Genomic DNA, 15000 nt, shown 5'->3' with positions numbered 1-15000 from the left:
AGTAAACGGGAGATAGACCGCTCAGAAATGCTGGCCGGGGCTAAACAAGACTTCGCACAGATGAGTGTGTGTGAGCTGCTTATAAAGGGTACGTGGGTCATTAACGGAATGGAGATCAGGTGTGCTGGAATAAGGGTGAAAGGATGACGTAATGTTAGAAGTCCGGAGATGGTGGCCTCTGCTGGCCAGCGAGGGGAATGACTGGGACCGAGTCGGTGACAGGATGCACTCTATATATGATAAATAGGGGAAAATTATACAAAATAAACTTAAAAAAATAAAATGTAAACAAAAATATGAAGTGATTTTAATTGATTTACAAGTTGTAAATAATACACATTTTCTTCTACAGACCAATCGTAACACCTCAATGCAGGTTTATTTGAGCAATATTTTGTTAACAGGTTTGCCAGCACACACTAAAAGATGTAAGGGTGGACCGTACCAATGGAAAGGTGATTTTATTATGTTCAAACTGGTTACCCTACATAATATCATTTGATAAATATGAAATTAGCTTTGTTCTTCATTTCAACAGATGTCTTCTGGGGTTACTGTATGGCTTTTGTTGTGACCTTTCTTTATCTGAGCTCCTATCACGGTACAGTATGCAGACTTCACGAAATCAAAATTCTGCGCTACCATCACAGGAAAATTTTTTAAGTTGAATCTATTTAACTATGTTACTGTTTAACAGTATGTTAGACTATTAAAGGCAAGGCACAGCAGGCAATTAAAAACACATTTAAGTATTTCTTTTATGGCACTTTATCAATTTGTGTCTGTGGATTTCAATTACAATACATATTTTAAAGGTTATTTTCTAATATGCATTTTGTTTGTCTACTGCACTTACAGCTACAAATTTTCACTTCAGAAGCACTTACCTACACCAAAAATGTCTTTACATTTTATTTCATACATAACACTTATATCACTTTATACACAACATATTACTGTACAAAAATGTGACAATTTTGTTGTTTGCAGTATTTTCTGAAATATGGACTGATCCGAAGATTCCCAAAATGCCCTCTTTAAAAATAATTGATCCGATTAAAAGAAACAAAAACGCAAGAATATTGAACCTGAAATTATTCAATGTTCAAATTTTTGTGTACGAAATGTAAAATGCAAATTAGTGCACATTTATTTACAGTTTACATCAGAATTATTAGCGCCCCTTTGTTTTTTTTTCGTTTTTTTTAATATTTCCCAAATTATGTTGAATTGAGCAAAGAAATTTTCACAATATGTCTGATAATATTTTTTCTTCTGGAGAAAGTCTTATTTGTTTTATTTTGAACAGTTTAAACACCATTTTAAGGACATAATAGCCCATTTAAAATATTAGCCCCTTTAAGCTATATATTTTGTTCGATAGTCTACAGAACAAACCATCGTTATACAATAACTTGCCTAATTACCCTAACCTGCCTAGTTAAGCCTTTAAATGTCACTTTAAGCTGTATAGAAGTGTCTTGAAAAATATCTTGTCAAACATTGTTTACTGTCATCATGGCAAAGATTAAATAAATCAGTGATCAAAGTGATGTTTAACAGAGCAAGGAATTTTTCACAGTATTTCCTATAATAGCTTTCTTTCGGAGAAAGTCTTATTTGTTTTATTTTGGCTAGAATAAAAGCAGTTTTTAATTATTTTAATACCATTTAAGATCAATATTATTACCCCCTTAAAGCAATATTTTTTTTCCTGATGTTTTATTTAGTACTATTTATTTATAAATATATAGTAGTATCATGCCAAGTCATGCTAACTTGTCCAATTGTTTTGTAGTTTATACTCTGTCTTGTGGCAGTGGTCTTGCTGTGTTTGCCTTAAGAGGGTCGATACGCAAATGTAATGCTCTATGGTAAGATTTTTCCTCTCGATTGTATGTTTTGACCTTTATTGTACTTCAGATTTTTTTTAAAAAATGGATTCTGTTTGTTTTAAACATGCAGTAAAAGAAACTTAAAAAGAAAGCGTCGCTAGCAAAATCGAACTTAGTGAGGTAAGAAAAATATTTTATTCTTACCAAGTTTACAGACACATTTTATGTATTAATACCTTTATCACTAACGTGTAAACAGCTTGTAATAGAACTTTTGAACTTTTAGTTCTCAAATGTGATCATTTTCAATGTCTCTTGCAGGTGTCCATGTATATCAAAGCGAACTGTGTGATTTCATTGTAGACATTTAAATGAATATTGTTTATTATGTTGTTCTTAACATATTTGCTTTTCAAAAAATGCATTTTACAAATGTCTTAATTCATAATTTATAAAGTCTCTTGCACAAACCATGACTGCATTTGTTAAAAACAAAATACATAAAATGAATAAAATAAATTATTGTGACATATTATTAAAATGTAAAAGCTTTTTTTCTGGTTTAAAGGGCACCTATTTTAACCCTTTTTCAAGATTTAAGACAAGTCTTTTGTGTCTGCAGAATATTTCAGCTCAAAATACCCATCAGATTATTTATTATAGCTTTCAGAATATTGGAATTTTCTGCTCTTAACACTTGGTCACAATTTTTGTTGCCTGTGCCTTTGTTGCTAGTTCTCCCCACCCACCGTTCCTATGTGCCTGTCAGAGTGCCTCAATCTCCGTCTGCCTGTGTCAGATAAGCAGCACAGTGACAGACATGAAAGAAGCAGATCTCACGTAACGTTTGTGAAAAATACTGCAATAAGCACTTTCCCAATGATTATTTGATGTATTTGTTGTGGAGTTTATTCAAGCCTTTCGATGAGCCACATACAATGTTGTCACAAAGTTCACGCACACACACAGACACAATAAATGTACAAAATAAACCTGATTTAACATCCACAAACCGGGATTGAAGTGTCTTCTTTTATAATTGTACTGACATGCGGCTGTGGTGATGAATTACAGCAATTTTACCATCTTTAACTTACTTTATTACAAACATGCAGTTTTCAAAACGTTTTAAACTCATTCTTGATCATATTTGGATTTGGAGCCTATTTTAACGTCAGGAAATTAATAAAAAGAGACTGATTGTCTTTACATCACCCCTATATGACTATGGACACACTACCTACACACAGTTTGTCCAAACAGCTTACAAAAATCATTTTCATTATATTATATTTAATATTTTGAAATGTAATTTATTCTTCTGAAGTTAATTCAGAATTTTTTAAAACATCTACTTCAGTCTTCATATAATTCAAATTCAATAAATGACACTGTTTTATTATTTCTGTATTTTCTCATTATTGCCATTTAAAGCAGTGGTTCCCAAACTTTTCATCCCGTGACTCCCAAAATAACAATGCTAGTGACTCGCGAACCCCAATACCTGCTGAGGTGGTTATAAATAGATAAACCTTGCACACAATAGTGAACACATACCATTACGCTTAAGTCTAATTATCCTTTCATTTTGAAGAACGCCACTCGCAGACCATCCTCCATGTTCAGTTGTGGCCTGTTTTTAATTTTTATGTACGTGTGTGCCGTAAAGGTGTTAGAAAGTTTATTGAAAGGATGTTATGTGTGTTTGTGTTATTTGTGCTGTTTTTGTTTTTTTTCTTTCTCCCTCGCTCTTTTTTCCCATATCTGCTTTCATTATTCTCAGGTTCCGTTTACTGGTCTATTTAGCTGTCCATCATTTCCTCCCCGGTTACGTCACTACTACGTCAAAGCCAATAAGCAAAGACCACCGTCATAAAAGCGCGCGCCAGACCCCTCACCGGCATTACACTTTTCTTTTTCCTCTTGTTTGTGTTTATTGCATTGCGTTACCAAAAAACCCTGTCTGTGTATTTAGTTGTTGCCCGTTTCTGTGTGCACGTTATGCGTCCGTTATCTCATTCCATTTTCTCAGCTTACAAGGTTTGGATGAAGCAGACAGGTAAGAAGGTCACGTGACATACATATTGCAACACCTATGACTACTCTTCTGTATAGGACATTAGGTTAGGGGCGAGCGCCACCCTTTGACAGACAGACAGACAGACAGACAGACAGACAGACAGACAGACAGACAGACAGACAGACAGACAGACAGACAGACAGACAGATAGATAGATAGATAGATAGATAGATAGATAGATAGATAGATAGATAAATTTACATTTACATTTAGTCATTTAGCAGACGCTTTTATCCAAAGCGACTTACAAATGAGGACAAGGAAGCAATTTACACAACTAAGAGCAACAATGAATAAGTGCTATAGGCAAGTTTCAGGTCTGTAAAGTCTAAGAAGGGAAGTATTAGTAGAATTAGTTTTTTTTTTTTTTTGGGTACAGTTAGTGTGATATTCAGAAAGGCAATTGCAGATTAGGAAGTGAAGTGAAGATGATAGATAGATAGATAGATAGATAGATAGATAGATAGATAGATAGATAGATAGATAGACAGATAGACAGATAGACAGATAGACAGATAGATAGATAGATAGATAGATAGATAGATAGATAGATAGATAGATAGATAGATAGATAGATAGATAGATAGATAGAAAGATAGATAGGACTCGGAAGACTCTTTAGTGGTGAAAATTATTTTGTTTTCACATCGTTAGTTAGTTAGATGCTTCTGGGAAGTTAGATTTAGTTTGGGTTTTGTTCTTTTCATTTATTTATCGCCGCCTGCATCCTTTAGGCCAGCTCTCCTGTTTTCTCCCCGTCTTTGTTTTTGTCTCAGTGTTGTATACATTGTAAATAGTATATTTTTGACTTATTTACTTTCTTTATTTTGATTAATTCGTTGTTTTTGTTCACATTATGGTATTGTAAATAAAGTCACATATTTTTGGTATCTACTTTGGCAGTCTTTATCACTTATTCACTATTTGTATAAATTTATTTTAATTGCACATAAAAGTCAAACCCCATTCCCTACGAACATCAGGGGTTTGTAACAGGCCCATATTTATTTTTGATTTACGTGAGTGCCATAAAGGTGTTAGAAAGTTTAACCTGGTGCAAAATAATTAATGTGCTCAGGATCACCCCTGGGGTCACAAAAAAGGGGTTTTATTAGCATGTTGTTGTTTTTTATGTAACTATTAACTACCTTTTTTTTTCTTCTGTAGGTTATGGATAAAATATGGTCACTCTAATAGTTTAATAAATTGAATTTGATTTTTGGAAATCAGCAAGCAACCGCCTGTCATTGTCCCACGACCCCACGGGGGGTCCCGACAACTAAAGAACTGCTTTGTTTTACTTACGTTAATCTTATGTTTTAAACAACTCTCTTAAACACATTTTCAGGGTTATCTTGTTCTAAAATAACCACAAAAATAGCTAAATAATCAAGAATACATTAAAATGTCTAAAAACAAAATGACAAAACCTAAAATGAATTCATTATATCTATGAAAATATCAATATGTCAATGATATTAAAATAATTCCACAGTGCAATGAAAATGCATGGCGGAGATGCTTAAAACTAAGACAAAAGGTGTGTGAAAACTAACTACAGTATCTCTAATAGCGCGAATAAACCAGGCAGCACACACATCAACTCTCAAACTCAAATGTAGAGGGCTTTAATCAATGACTTGTTGAGATACATAGAAAAATAACAGAGGAGGTGTTTGTTGTTGTTCATAGTTCAGATATAACAGCACGTTCCACCTTCAACCATCTCATCACAAAATGCTACTCCATCTACAAACTACAAACACTTTCATTGAAGACCAAACCATTAACTGCTCGACTGACTGCACACTTTTGAATTGACTCACCCTACAGACATTCTCATTTGATGCTCGTTTTTTTGTCTTATTTCTCAACACTACACTCTACTAATGCAACATCAACATCACGTTTCCTGTGAAGTCCAGCCCCGCCCGGCCGTCATAGCTACACCATTACAATATAAAAGTAGTAAAAACAGTTTTGTTGTTGGGTCTTATCAAATGACAGTTAAAAACACAAGTGTCGGGTTATACAGCATACTGATGAAATGAATGCTTGAGCGTAGCTACATATTTGACAGGTTCAAAGTCACGATGAGGCTCTGTTTACGTCTGATATTAAGATGCATTTTGTGGTTATAAAAGCAAAACTGAAACTCTTCATATTGTTTTCCATTGTCTTATTTAGGGATTATATTTAAATTGAGCAAGCTTATAGCCAATGTTTTTATTTAAACTCTTTATTTAAAAAAAATTCTGGAAAGTGGTTGAATGTAGACAAGAGAGATGAATTAAGACATTTATCTCATCTCTCTCAGATACCTGTGATCTGATTGATCGAACAGCATTTAAATACTAAGAGTAAACAGGGCCAAAATGTGTATTAAATGTTTAATCTGTGAACATTTTTTTAATTGCAAAAAACACTTTTTTTCTTCTTCTTCTAGTCCAAATACTTAAACTTTCTTACATCAAGAAGCCCTTTTTAAACAAGCAAAACACATAGTCTTGTTTTAAGAAATAATATGCCAACATTGAGTTTTTCCTTCAAACAAGCAAAATAATCTGCCAGTTGGTTAAGACAAATAATCTTATGTCAAAAGAAAAAACAAGGTTGTTTCTCTTACCCCACTGGCAGATTATTTAGCTTATTTAAGGAAAAAGTCACTTAATTTTGGCATATTATTTCTTAAAACAAGACAATATTTTGTTGCGTGTATAAAATGCTTCTGGATTAGGAATTTTTAAATATTTACACTAGAAACAACTAAAATATGCTGCATAATGCAAGTAGAAGTTATAGTAAATGTGATTTCATGTCGATTTTAAACTGTTAGTACAAAGACTCTTGTGTATGTGTGTGTATTTGCATTAACACTAGCATTAACAAGTCTGAGGTTTGGTAAGTTTTTTTGTGTTTTTGAACAAAAAAATGCATCTCTTTGATCAAAAAATAAAATGTTGTGGTAAAAATGTTGAAAAATAATCACAATATTTCTATTTGAATATATTTTAACATGTATTTTCGTCCCTGTGACACAAAGCTGAATGTACTGCAGTATTCAGTCATGTGATTATTTTAGAAATCATTTTATTTTACTAATTTGCAGCTAAAACATTTTGTATTATCACTGCTAAATGCAGTTCAAAAGAGTTCAAAAGTATTTGAAATAGCAATCTTTTCTATATACTTTTTAACATACTTTTTGATAAATTGAATGCATCCATAATAATTCAAATGATTAAAGGAATAATTCACCTGCAAAATCAAAATGAACCATTTACTTAGGCTCAAGTACATCCAAACCTTTATGATAGAAACCTTTCTTTTTTCTGTTTCACTTTATATTAAGTGTACTTACACAGAAATTAATAACAACAATTTACTTATTGTGTGAATACATATTTTTACATTGTACTTATGCTTGATTAAATACCTGCATGCAATTACATCTGTAATCAATTTCTGTAATTACATTTTTAATTACACTGTTGACCACCCCTTACACCTTAATCCACCCTTAAACTTATCCATACCACCACAACTGTCCATAACCTGACCTGTATCCCATCTCAAGTGTTGTCAAATACATTATGAACACAGTAAGTACATTTCTTTTTTGTTTATTGTTGTGAAGTATTTATTTTTTGTAAGTAGTTAAAGTATTTTTTAATGCAAGTACATAGTAGGTAAGGACACTTAATATAAAGTGGGATCCTTTTTTCCAACCCAGACTTATTCTGAAAACGTACACTGTAAAAAATATATGATCAGTTAGTCCTGACAGCATTTGTTTTTAGGTCATTGTAACTTATCAAACTAAGGTTATCATGTTCTAACTTAATTTGAAAAGTCAGTTTTAAGTCAGTTTAACATAGTATAAGTTCAATGGACTTGTAAGGTTAATTTGATTCAGCTTAAAAATGTAAGACAACCAGGATTTTTTACAATGTAGCCCTATATACATTACTGAAGAACGCCAAATATGTTCCAGGAGAAATGTTTTTGTTGCAGTTTTTGCTTTTGTAAATCTACCAGAAGCCGCTATATATTCTTTTTTAGATTTCGCTCACGAGTGCCATTCTTGCATAAATCCACCAGAGGCCACTGTCGACTGACTGACTGACCAACCGACCGATAACCCCACCCACCCCCTTCCTTAAACTCAAGCGATAATGTTTTCAAAAGCTAATATTGACCCAACCACCCACCTCCTTCCCTAAACCCAACCGATAGTGTTTTCAAAAGCACATAATAACCCACCCACCCGCCTCCTTCCCTAAACCCAACCGATAGTGTTTTCAAAAGCACATATTGACCCACCCACCCGCCTCCTTCCCTAAACCCAACCGATAGTGTTTTCAAAAGCGCATATTGACCCACCCACTTTAATAAACCCAACCGAAAAAGTTTTGAAAAGCAATCCAGAAAAAGAAATGCCTTTGCCTGATTTTTTACCATTTTTCTCACCCTGCTATTTACTTTTTTATTTTCTGTTTTGGCTTTTGTTTTTATCTTACCCACTTTCTAGAACTGTTTTACGCCAGACTCAAACCCTGTCATTGCGTTCAGCTCTTCTCTGCATCTCAAGTCTGCCGACATATGCAACAAGCCACTGGACATACTGATAACAGTGGGAAAGTCGTCCATACAAGCGTAAGCGGTCAGCTGCTAGCATGAAAAGGAAAGGGGTCATATTGCCCAGTAGTATTAGTTTTAAAGACGAAATGCTGCCATACGTACTTCTGGCTACATAATTTGTGATCTCCAAAAATGTATATAGGGGTACGTTTTCAGAATGTTGCTTTTTTCTATTAAACACAAGCACAAAAGAGATATTCTGAAAAATGTTGTAACCTGTAGCCATTGACATCCATAGTAGGAAATAAAAAGGAAAGTCATTAGAAACCAGTTTCCAAAATTATTCAAAATATATGTGCAATAGAAGAAAACCCTAAAACAAGTAGAGGTTCAGTTTTAGGTGAACTATCCCTTTGATTTATTTTATATAACAGAAAAAAAAAATAATGTTACCCCAAACGTTTAACCTGTAGCACACTTGTAATGAAAACCCCAAAACAAAAAGTGAACATTACTTCAAAATGTACAGCACGTTTCTCACATTACTATTATACTCACGTTAGGGTGACTGACAGTGAATGAGGTGAAGGGAGGGGCCACAATCTGAAGAACGGGAGTCATGTGACACAGTGTTATCTGATTGGTTGAGGTTGAAGTGGGCGGGGCAGAGCGAGCAGGATCACTTGGCATTGGCCGAGGAGCTGAGCATCTTTCGCACCATCTGAGTGATGGAGTCGCGGTCAATGCCGTAGATTTTCAGCAGGTCGTTCATTTTGCCGCTTCGGGGAACTTGAGCGACTGCCAGACGCTGGAAAGTAAAGCCAGGCTCATTGACAATAGCGGAGCACACCGCTTCCCCTAGGCCACCTGTGGAATTACAGCGGAAATTACATTTATGGCAAGTTACTGAAATAAGTGTTGTGGAAAACATTTGTGGTGCTAAAAAATATCACAGTGACGAGTTGCATTTAGGATGTTTTTTCTTGATAGTGTTAAAAAAAACGCATCACCCCTAAAGCACACACACACACATACAGGTTTGTTTTTGTGAATTGTGGGGCCAATACAGTGACAAGTTTTATTTACCATGTTTCTTTTTGTTATTGTTGAAAAAAAAACATCATCCCTAAAAAAAAAACACACAGGTTTGTTTTTGTGAATTATGGGGACATTACAGTAAACAGTCCTTTTTGTCATGTTTTTTCTTGTTATTGTTGAAAAAAAATATCACCCCTAAAGCACACACACACATACAATGTTTCTTGTGAATTGTGGGGACATTACACAATACATATTACAATGGTGGGTTTTATATTGTACAAACTGTATATTCTAGCCCCCTAAACCAACTCTCACAGGAAACTATGTACAGTTTTACTTTCTGTAAAACAATTATTCTGCTTTAAGCTTTTAGAGAAATGAGGACATCAGCAATGTCCTCATAATTCACCACTTTCTTGTAATACCTGTGTAATACTTATGTCGTTATACAGATATGTGTTGTGATATGTCACAATAGCATGTACACACACTGACACAAATATATCCTGCTCAGTTTTTATGTGGAAACCAGCAGTTTTTTCAGGATCCTTTAACAAAGTAATATAAGAAAGGAACAGATTTTATTTTACTTATTTATTTTTTGTAACATTACATTTGTCTTCATTCTCACCTTTGATAAGTATACTTTTTAATGTATATTTTAAATATTTTACTGGGGTTATTTTAGAATTATCACAACCCAGGCACGTTACGGATACGTACCCAGGTCTACATTTCTGGGGACATCAAAATACAAAACCGCAGGTAAGTCTGCTCGCAGTTTTTGTTTTTGCAAATCCACCGGGGGCCGCTTTATACACTTTTTGATGATCTCAAATTTCTCTTGCGGGTCCTCTTCTCGTGTTAATCCAGCAGAGGGCGAAATATACACTTCAGCCGACCAGGCCAGCTTCCTGTCGACTGACTGACTGACCTATCAACCCCCTTCCAGGGCTCGAAATTAACTTTTTTTACTTGGTAGCACCGGTGCTCCCAACTTCAAATATTTAGGAGCACCAAAAAAATTTTAGGAGCACCAGAAAAAATTTAGGAGCACCCACCAAAAATGAATGAGCACCGCTGAAAATAGTTTTTTAAGGGATTTATTGTATTTTAAAACAACATCAATAGGACTGACTAATAATTAGGCTATAGAATATTAGTGATGATGAAAATGACAATAATAGTAACAATGAATTACATTTTTCATTATGATGCTGCCTTGAATGTGCATGAATGTAGGTTATCTGCTATAAAAAGTCTGTTACTTTATGAAAAATAATTGTATAGTTTGCATCAAACAAAAATGAAGCATTGCAGTAAGAAATATTTATTTTGTACTGCTGTTTTTATATGCATGTCAATTTAATAAATAATATTTCTGCTACAAAACAAACAATAGATTATAATAAATCATTCAATTCAATGATGAAAGCTGCAAAGCAGTCATTGGTAAATAAATAAAAAAATAATATACACCTCAAAAAAGAATAGACGAAAGAAAAGTAAGTAAAGTCTCACTTCTATCACTCTTTAAAAGTTTTGGTTTCAGTTTGTGTCAATTTAAAGGTTCAGTCTGAGATGATCTTCATTTTTCTGTGTTAGTGGAAAAGCTGGCGAGTCAGCCGACCCAATTTATGAGCAGGCAGAGCAGGATTCTTGCGATCTTTGCTTTTACCTGGTTTCTTTAACCATTCCTTGCCAGACTCAAACCCTATCATCCCGGTCAACTCAGCACCACATCCTAAGCCCATCAGAATACACGGCAAGCTACTGGACAAACTGGTAACACTGGAAAAGCCGTCCGAAGATAAGCAGTCAGCGATAGCGCTAAAAGGAACAGAAGCCACTAACTGTGTCATACCGCCCCATAGCATTCGTTTTACAGATGAAATGCAGCCAGACGTACCTCTAGGTACATATTTTGCAGTCTCCAAAAATGTAGACAGGGGTACGTATCCACAATGAACCTGTGTTGCATTATTAATATACTTTTTATATAACTGTTTTTACATATACTTTTCAAAATAACTATTCATATTAACGAATTAATATTATTAATATTTTTTGTAAAGAATATTAATACTGTTACATTATTAAATTTCTAGTTTTATTAGTTTAAGCTTTTCATCTAAAGCCTCATTCAGACTATGAGCAAATCACAGTGGCAAATCGACAAGTGACCGTTCATTTCAATGGAGAGTGAGCGACTTCCAGCGACCTCTGCCTATGTGAGCGACAGCAACTGTTGGCGACCAGGTGGACGTGTCGAGCAATGGGACTAAGTGGAAAATCCTTCAACTTTATGCAAATGAAGAGCAACTTTCTTGTGCGACAGCCAACAGGAGCACCAGTAGAGCACACGTGATCCTCCTTCAGCTCACACAGAGGCCGGTTGTTTTCGCTGTGCTGTAGACCTACACAGACCTGCATTTGCAGCACATCGTCACCCAGAGCGACAGGCACCTACAAAGCCGCTGCTAGTGTGAATGAGGCATAATAACTGCTAAAGTGATCTACAGCACCTTTAAAGGCACAGATCATCAAAAATTATCTCGCCACTTTTATCATTTTCTTTTTTTTTTTAATCACAAAACACAATATTCTGAAGAATGCTGTGAAAAGCTGCCATTGACATCCATAGAAGTAACACAAATACAATGGAAGTCAATGGCTGCTATTTCTTCATTATGTTGTCTTTTGTGTTTAACAGAAAAAAATTAACTCAAACAGGTTTGCAACTAGGGCTGGGTATCATTTGGGGTTTTTTTCGATACCATTGCTAAATCGATATTTTTAAAACGGTACTGGTGCCAAAACAGTGCCTGAACCGATACCTTTTAGCCACAAAATTAATCGAAAAATAGCATTATGCTATTAACATTACATTAGCTTACTACTAACCTGTGGAAAGGCTGTAATCAAAGTGATCTAATGATTTGCATTAATTTGAATAAGTCAATAATATGATTTAGGTGTTTACATGAGCTGCTTTTTGAATGTTACATTCATGACTCCCAATTACATGTTCTAGCACATAGATCACTAACATCATTGTCACCAGCCTAATGTTTACTCCGCAGTTTGTGTCTGTGGTCCTTTAAGATCAAACATCACTGTTTATGTAGTAGACTCGTGATCAGAGTATTGTCTTAATCATATTAAAATCAGACTATTGGTGTCCATGTAAACATACTCAGATAATGTACCAGATGATGTCACAAGCTGTCAAAGACAGTCCATTCCTCACCTTTAAGTTGATTCCATGAGCCCTCACATTTCATAAGTTTGACGTGTTTCTCCCCTTTTGTAAAACATGTGCTGCATGTTGGTGTGTCAGTGCTTGTAAAATATAGCCATACTTTAGAATGCTTAGTTTAAGCAAATTAGATGGACGCGATCATGCTTGTTGATGAAGTGAGTCGCTCGCCGCATGCGCCGTGCTGCGCCGTGCTACGCGCTTTGCCTTTTATAAGCTACAATAACAAACGCCTGGCATCGCAGATATCCGTATGCCTCAAAGCTGTTTAGAATTAAACATTTAGAGATAGTGTGACACAACGCTTACTTGCGTGTGCCTTTAACGCACCCTTTCGTGCTTCTTAAAGGGCCATGAAACCCCCTCGTTTCAGCAGGGTGTTTTCACACCTCTACTTTCGAAAAAGTCAGAAAAGTGGGCGTGTCCAGCTCTGTTTAGGGGGGAGTGTCGGAGGAACTAAAGTGGGATGGTGTGGGAGTGTCTATTTGTGTACGCGCGAGTTTCAGAGTCAAAATACACACCCACACAGACAGGAAAAAGCGATGGTGTTTAACCTACATGGACATCTGTAGTCGAATTATTTGCTGAATTAATAAATGTTGGAGTTTAACTGCAGTTTGGCTCTTTCATTCAGGGAATTCATTCATGCCCCTCGCGACAAACGCGATATTTGATTCGAGGAACTGCTCTAAGTGTGTATTTTTCATGCAATGTTTGATACCGCACGGCGAATGAGAGAAAAAAAAAACTCCGCATTTCCCGGAAACTTAGATGCACACGGCAGGTAGCGTCAGAAAGCCGCGTGTGTTATTCCGGTCACTAAATGCGGTGCTAACATTTCTGCACTCAGTGCAATAGTTAACTTAATTCGATACGAGCAAACTGAATAAACAAAGAGCACTGGTCGCTCACTTACCAAATCTGTAGAGACAGGACAATCACCAGCAACTAGAGCCGCGTCTTTATGGAGAGAAGACTAACGTTACAAGCAAATCCAGATTTTAGCGTTTGCAGATGAGAACAGCTCTCAGGTAAACAATAATCCTCCTTAGACTCGTAAATTATTGTTGTCGAGCGTCGCGTACACTGTTAATCCACACGTGATCCAGATAAGCTCTCACAGAGAGAAAATGAAAATGAAACTTAACGGCAGCAAACTATAAAAGCAACACTTCACGCTTGTTTTGCCAACACAACGTGGCGTCTTTGTGGTGTAAGCACGGTGACACAAATGAATATTAATGAAGTTGCACAATAGAGCGCGCTGATTGGTTTGAACCAAGCCTTACTCATGCATTAATGTATCACACTGTAAGACGTAATAAGACTCACTCAGGCACAGACGTCCAGTCTGCACGCTGGAATACACGCTATTATGTCATGACCGTGACGCAGCTTCAAAAATTCGTTTCAAACAGGAAGTACGAATTTGCTTGAAATAACGCAAAAACAACCAATTTACACTTTTTAGTGAAATATAGGTGTCCTAATAGTGTTTTTAGCAGTGTGGGACACATATACGACTGTCAAAAGCTCAAAAAATGTGTTTTGGTGTTTCGTGACCCTTTAAGGGCGTCAGCGGATGCGCCGCTCAGAGCCGCGGCACGGCGTGCACATGACAGTTGATCACACACCAGACGCGCCATTCGCAGTTATTTAAAATGAAACTATTCAGATGGCGCTCTGTGGCATGGCAGAAATATAAACAGTCATGAGTCGTGCCTGGGCGCCGTGGACAGCCACTGACTTGAATTCATGGCGTTCTGGTGCACGACCTGGTTTACGGTCTTGTTGCAGCACCGAAATTAGGCACCGAAAATCATATGCTGATTTGATCCGGTGCATACCGGTTCCAAAGGTACCGGTACCATAATGGCACCGGGTTTCGGTACCCAACCCTATTTGCAACAAGTGAAGCATAAAAAATGATGACATGGCGTGAATTATCTCTTTAAAGTGAGGCATAAGGCTTTTTCAAGTCATATCTGGTTAAAACAGGTCTCCCAATCTGTTTATTTAGAAAAACCAGCAAAAAAGTCCAGCTTAAGCTCTTTCTATCAGCAAGAAACCACATAAGAATTGGCCTCTCTTTGTAAATTATTGTCCACCTGTGCATAAAGGCCAATGTTTGACCTTCTGACCCAAGTTCTGCTTCTAAATCCCTGACATGTGGAGCATCATGCCTTAAAAAACCAATCCAAATC

At 35.9% G+C, this 15000-nt stretch overlaps 1 protein-coding gene across 2 annotated transcripts in view; it reads right to left on the bottom strand.

The window, feature by feature from the left end:
• Window positions 1-5516: 5516 nt before the first annotated feature.
• The window catches only part of tkta (transketolase a), a 43477-nt gene continuing 33993 nt past the window's right edge, over window positions 5517-15000 (bottom strand). The window contains exons 13-14 of one of the 2 annotated variants that reach the window (XR_012387295.1): window positions 14360-15000; window positions 10050-13138 (exon numbers count right to left, since the gene is read on the bottom strand). The exon at window positions 14360-15000 is cut by the window's right edge and continues 643 nt beyond it. Coding sequence is in view for 1 of the 2 variants with exons in the window: in XM_680598.8 (XP_685690.2) it covers window positions 9176-9363 (188 nt within the window). In the remaining variant the exon portion in view is untranslated. Of the gene's footprint in view, window positions 9364-10049; window positions 13139-14359 lie in introns of those variants that run through there. The other variant, XM_680598.8, reaches the window with a different exon arrangement.

This window comes from Danio rerio, chromosome 11 (assembly GCF_049306965.1).
Source record: "Danio rerio strain Tuebingen ecotype United States chromosome 11, GRCz12tu, whole genome shotgun sequence".
In the NCBI taxonomy this organism is placed as follows: domain Eukaryota; kingdom Metazoa; phylum Chordata; class Actinopteri; order Cypriniformes; family Danionidae; genus Danio; species Danio rerio.
This window is presented reverse-complemented; position numbering and strand designations above follow the sequence as displayed.